Genomic DNA, 6,918 nt, shown 5'->3' with positions numbered 1-6,918 from the left:
TCTTCAGTTTTTAAAGATGAACATCATGATCCACACTGACACACATTCATATTCTTTGGTTCCCTGGATTAAAACGGAGCCTCTGCTCTTTATTTATCCTGTGCTTGTTTCTCGACTCACAGTTCAGTCTGTTAAACCTGCTTCCTGCAATAGGAGCAAATATCCACTGAAAGCAGCAGAAAGACGTGCTGAGTGTGAAGCTGTCAGCAGGGGGAATAACACAGGGCTGTGAATGAGTCCTGTCACTGTGATCAGGCTCCTCCTTCTAATCCACCAACTTAGTGTTGATGAAGACTAAACAGAGAGATCACAGCTTCTTTATACTTGCTGTAGCGCACAGTTACTCTACACTGCAGATATGACGCCTCTGTTCATCTCAGTGCTGCTGGCTGCTATGTGCCTCGGTATGAACACAACTCTGTTTCTTTGATATCAACATTGACGTGATTCTTTAACAGCACACTGATACTGTTTGTTGGTGTTTTACAGAATGCAGAGCACAAAAAGACAACGTGCTGCAAGCAAGAGGAGAAGAGACTGCTGCTGCAGGAGGCACAGTGACACTTGGCTGTCTCTATAACGTCAGCACTACAACAGTTCCTTCTCTCTTCTGGTACAAACAGGATGGAAACAACAGCCCCAAATTCATTCTGAGTCGTGTTAGTGGGGATGATGGAAACACAGCAGACGAGTTCAAGGAGAGATTTTCCTCCACACTGGATTCCAGCATCAGATCAGTTCCTCTGAAGATCCAGAAGCTTCAGCTGTCTGACTCTGCTGTGTACTACTGTGCTCTGCAGCCCACAGTGACAGGAAACAGCAAAACTCTGTACAAAAACCTTTGGAGCAAAGACAACAGAATACTCCACAACATCCACTAGAGGGAGCCACACACTGTTAAACCTCTGATTCTTGTGTCATTGGACTGATGACAAAGACAACAGAGAAATGAAGCAGTAAAGATCAGAGACAGAGACAGAGCTGCTGTGGAAGCACAAAACTGTTTGATTGGCTGAGCTATTAAACTGGCCCCGCCCACTGAAGTTGAGTTCTGATGACATCAGATCCAAAGTTTGATCAAACTTGATTTGTTTGATTTTTTTGTTATTTGATTTGATTTTATTGATTAGCATTATAATATCTCAGTGAATACAGAACAAAGATCTACCACAAAGCAAGAAAGCACGAGACAAGGCTAATCAAAAGGTATTGGCTGAAGCATTTGCTTATTACGCCAAACCTTTAACACAAGATCTGCATGCAGCTCCTGTACACAGGGCTCGAAGCAAAGAATAAAACAAAGCACAAACAAACAAACAAACAAACAAAAAACTTTCCACCTTAGATAAGTAACTACATCAAAGCAAAACAATTAAGAGTTTCAGTATTATTATTTTTTGCTCTTTTCATTCTTGATTTATATATTTTTTTAATACTCTATTTTTAAACATGTTTTTAAACAAGGAAAATGAACTACGCCTTTTTAAATCACTGTCATAACTATTCCACATGTTAACTCCTCTAACAGAAACACATCTCTGCTTTATGTTTGTCCTTATCTTGTTTCTGATTGATTCATTTTAGCATTACAAAATTTATAACTGTTGAATGATTGTGGCTGAGCTGGGTCCTTCGTTAACCTGTATGCTCTAGCCCTTTAGCGTTCTGCTCAACCGTTTGGTAGAGCACATTTTCAGGCCCTAACTGAGGCTTTCACTGAAATTGACCTACCTTGTTGAGTCTTTTCTACCAATTGGTTTACATCTGCAATGCCAAAAAAAGCCACCAGAAGGCGCTGTGAATGGAAACTGTGGCTCTTCTTATACCTCTCCCAACCAGGAAGTCAGAAACAAAAAACCGTCCAACATATTTTGAGTGTTTTTTGATGAAACTAAGGTAGGAAGATATCATGTTTGATATATGACAGTGTTAGAGGACTTACTAAACAGATGTGTGTCACTTGTTAGGATTAAATAAGTGAAACTGAATGTTGAATAATTTTTTAAAAAGTGGTGAACCAAACGGTTGATTTGTCCCCTTTATGGTTCTAATGCTAACATAAAGTAATGTTATTAAAACTGATTATTTGCCATAAAATCAGACCACTAGACCCATTTTGTTTATCCATTGCTGTTGATAAATCACATTAAGTGTTAGCACAGCAAGAATATGCTGAAAGAATTTCCTCAGTAAGTCTTTTATGTAACTTTCTGAGTTAATATTAGTAAATATTGTAAAAATCAAGAATAACACGTGGAAATCACAAATATCACAACTGATTACTTTTTAACCAAATGACAGTAGCTGGTAAATTAATATTACTAAGTTTTCAAAATTATAACTTCATTTTGAACAAGACACTAAACATTATTATGGCTAAAAATCACATGGTTCTGTGGCATGACACTCATGATACCATCCACCTTCAACCACAGCGTGTTTGAGGTCATGGTTTCATATGAAGCCACAAGAGCTGGCACTCTGCACCAGTATATTGCCAACAAACCAGATGAGTGGGGCTTTAAATTGTTCTGCCAAGCGTGGATCTGGCATCATCCACGACTTGCTGCTGTGTCAGGGGGTTCTATGTTCTTCAATGCTCCCCTCAGTGAAAAGGAACAGAAGCTCCCTCTAAGGGGCCAAAGTTGTTAAAAACACTATGCAAACCCATAAAAGAACCTCAGCTCTTCACAAGTTTCAGCTTGGTCCAGAACTTGCACACCTCCTCTGGTGTCAGGTGCATTGGTACTGTATGACCAAACTTCACCGGTGGAGCTCCCCTGATGGCAGACAAATACCTGATGAAGAAGGGCCATGGAGCCTGTTATTACAGGTCTGATGAAGGTCTGATTGCAATGAAATGATTTGACAACAAATGTGTCAACCTCCTAAACAAGGCCTGTGGGTTCATGGTTCTTTCATCAGTCAAATGGTGGAGCAAAGAATCCAATGCAAAGATCACCATCCCATGCCCATCACTCATCCCTGTATGTAATTAGCATATGGGAGGAATCAAGCTTTGATATGCTATTACACCTGTATAAGACAAGTTATAAGTTACAAGTTAAGGAGATGGCATATTCCACTGTTCGGATACATCCTTGACCTGGTCTACAAGAGACCCTGTGCCCTACTGGACCAGAAACCGATGGCTCTCAAAAGGTTTCCACCTGGCTGTGTCTGAACCAAGTTAACAAGCCAGCATCTAGAGTTGGACAACCATGATCCAGCTCTCCAAGACCACAGAATCAAAGCTACACCCAAAGACCCCAACGACCAAAACCACAAGCAGATGTCCTGGATTTCCACTGTTTTTATTTTATTTTTTTAAAAACAAAACTGATTTTGCACAGTAGCATTCAATCAGAAGTGGCCTGAATGTGAGTATTTTGTGCTGTACCACATTTTTCACATTTGCAGATGAAAAAATGATGTATTTTGTTGTTTGATAGAATACTTTCCTTTGATGGAATGAAAACAGCAATGTTCACTGGCATACTACTAGAAATAAACTGTATCCAATGCCCTGGATAGTTTTTGTTATTAATTTAATTATAATTTGGCCCTTTATTTGATTTTTTTCAACTGTATTATCTAATGTACTTGTATTTGCATGACATTTCATACTTTTACCATAAGAATAGAATAGAATAGAATAGAATTCAACTTTATTGTCATTGCACATGCACAGGTACAGGGCAACGAAATGCAGTTTGCATCCATCCAGAAGTGCTTTAGTGATATAGATATATTACAATATATATTAGCAATAATATAGATATGTGAGTATATTACAGAAATGGGTCTATTATGGTATGTTATAATGTACACGGTATGAAGTATGTTGTGAATATTCTATAACTATAAGTATGTACAGGCTGTAGTGAGTACAAGCTATGTACAGGATATGAACAGGATATAAATATGAAAAACTATACAGAATATGAAATAAATAACTTTACAGAATCTGAGATATACAGCTATACAGAAATGGGAACTATGCAAGTTGTAAACAGTTGTAGGGTTAAAAATTATCATATGTACAGAATGATTATTTACACAGAGCTATACAGTAGTGCAGTTAAGATAAGTGAGGGTGTAGATAGTTTCTACAGAGGCTATATAAAGTGCTAGTGGTTGTGAGTGGTGGTTCAGTCCATGTTATTATTGTGTGTTTGAGGGTACAGTTGTCCATTGTGTGTGTGTGTAGGTGGTTGTGGGTGTGTGTGTCCAGTCCATGTGTTAACGTGGGTCAGATGTCAGGAGGCAGAGTTCAGGAGTCTGACAGCTGTGGGGAAGAAGCTGTTCCGGTACCTGGTGGTCTTAGTCCGGAGGCTCCTGTAGGAGGGTGAAGAGTCCATGTGATGGGTGACTGGGGTCTTTGATGATTTTCCCAGCCCTTTTCAGACACCGCTTCCTGTAGATGTCTTTTATGGCAGGAAGTGGTGCTCCGGCGATGCGCTGGGCAGTTTTCACGACCCTCTGCAACGCCTTCCGGTCCGAGGCAGAGCAGTTCCCGTACCAGACTGTTATACAGTTGGTCAGGATGCTCTCGATGGTGCAACGATAGAAGTTCACCAGGATGTCTGAGGACAGGTGGTTCTTCCTCAGAGTCCTCAAGAAGAAGAGGCGCTGGTGAGCCTTCTTGACCAGCTTGGAGCAGTTGGTCGTCCAGGTGAGATCCTCGGAGATGTGGACTCCCAGGAACTTGAAGCTGCTCACACGCTCCACAGCCGTCCCCTTAATGTGGATGGGTGGATGTGGGTCAGCATTCCTCCTGTAGTCCACGATGAGCTCCTTGGTCTTCTCGGTGTTAAGCAGCAGGTTGTTTCTGTCGCACCACTCAGCCAGACGATCCACCTCCTCACTAAAAACGGACATCTCAACCGTTTGGTAGAGATCAATATTTAAAAAACTACAGGATCTATTGAAAAAAAATGTATTGAAATGTATTCACTCAAATCAATAAGAAATGCAAACAAAAATGTTTTCCATTGCTTTTTTCTTGGTGAGGACATCAAAGGGCTAGAACAGGGGTAAGCAACTCCTGTCCTAAGTTTATTTTCGTTGTGCAACATTTGTCCAAATAGACATTCCATGTCCCGGTTGTTGGGTTCCTTCCGGGTACTCCGGCTTCCTCCCACAGTCCAAAGACATGCAGCTTGTGGGGATAGGTTAATTGATTAATCCAAATATCCACTAGGTGTGAATGTGCGAGTGAATGTGAGCGTGAATAGCCTTTTCCTTTTTTGTTTTCTTTAGGTCACGAGCAGTTGTCCAAGCATTTCACTACATATCGTACTGTGTATGACTGTGTACGTGACAAATAAATTTGAATTTGAATTTGAATTTTGAATTTGAATGGTTGTCTGTCCCTGTGTGTTAGCCCTGCGACAGACTGGCGACCTGTCCAGGGTGTACCCCGCCTTTCGCCCTATGACAGCTGGGATAGGCTCCAGCGCCCCCCGCGACCCTGAAGAGGAGAAGCGGAAGCGAATGGATGGATGGATGTCTCAAGTTTCAGACTTTTTAACTGTGTGAGTATCAGCGACTCTCTGACTCTGTCTACATCGTTAATGTGACTTCTGCTTGTGTGACGTGTCACACGGCTCCCTTAAATCATTTTGGTTATAAAGTGTGTGAAGCACAGGAGGAGGAGTGACTGAGAGCAGAGAGGAGGAGCAGAGATTCAGGGAGGAGCTGAGCTGTTACTGAACTATAGAAGAGAGAAAAACCTCCACATTCAACAGAGTTCAACACAAAACAAACTTTATGTTCCTCAACATGCTGTCATTACATCACTGTGTGTTTCCTCTGATTCTTCTCACTCTCACAGGTCTGCTCACCTACACAGGAAACTATGTTCAATTCAAATGATTCATTAACGTCAATTATTGATTGAAAACGTTCTCTCTTCCTTCAGGTGTCACATGTGATCAGCTCACTCCAGTCAAAGATGAAGAGTCCAGTGTAGAAGGCAGCACAGTTACTCTGACCTACAAATACACCACAGGTGCTAATTATTTCTTCTGGTATCGACAACATCCAGGAAAACCTCCAGAGTTCCTGATCTCACACTCACCTTCAGGATCAGTAGGAGAAGAAAAAGTTCCTGGATTGAAGATTCAAGTGAAGGGAACAGAAATCAAGTTGAACATCTCCTCTGCTGCAGTGACAGACTCTGCTGTGTACTACTGTGCTGTGAGGCCCACAGTGACAGGAAACAGCAAAACTCTGTACAAAAACCTTTGGAGCAAAGACAACAGAATACTCCACAACATCCACTAGAGGGAGCCACACATCTTTGTTAGGATACAGACTAACACATAACACAGCTGTGATGAAGAGCTTCAGGTGAAGTTAATGTGATTTGAGCCTCCTCCTCCTGACTGCAGAAACCTGTCTGACTCCAGCTGTGAACATCAGACCACTCACAGCTAACTCCCAGTGAACATCACTTCCAACATTTCTCCTCTGGAAACATGGAAAAACTGGCTGTGATCTGGATCTTTGCAGCTCTCGTAGGTACGTATGTTTCTGACAGGAACACCTGAAATTCAAAGACATGTTTACAGCGTTACAGATCCAGTTTGGACTTTCTTTGAGCTCAAGTTTGGAGTGATGATTAAACAGAAAAATATTTCAATTGTGAAATCAGAGAAACGTCAGAGAAACCAGAAGTAAAATGTGTTTAAAAAATAAAAAAAACACAGTAATACTCAGAGATACTCAGCTTCATTTTCTCTACTTTTCCAGGACTAACAGCTGGAGACTCAATCACTCCTCAACAACCTGAAGTCACTGAAACAGAAGGAGAATCTGTCACACTCACATGTAGCTATGAGACAAGTGATAGTGATCCTTGGCTTTACTGGTACAAACATCATTCTGACCTTCAGGCTCCTCAGTTTATACTCT

General features: G+C 41.1%; 1 gene segment (V, D, J or C); it reads left to right on the top strand.

Annotated features, from left to right (window-relative positions):
- The first annotated feature begins 341 nt into the window (after positions 1 to 341).
- Positions 342 to 2,756, top strand: LOC120743028. The segment is given in 3 exon segments: positions 342 to 404; positions 490 to 856; positions 2,738 to 2,756. Coding segments are annotated over 3 exon segments (432 nt in total).
- Positions 2,757 to 6,918: the final 4,162 nt, after the last annotated feature.

This window comes from Simochromis diagramma, unplaced genomic scaffold, assembly GCF_900408965.1.
Source record: "Simochromis diagramma unplaced genomic scaffold, fSimDia1.1 OVJJ01000011.1, whole genome shotgun sequence".
Lineage (NCBI taxonomy): Eukaryota > Metazoa > Chordata > Actinopteri > Cichliformes > Cichlidae > Simochromis > Simochromis diagramma.
Note: the sequence above shows the minus strand (reverse complement) of the source record. Positions and strands in the feature narration are given on the sequence as shown.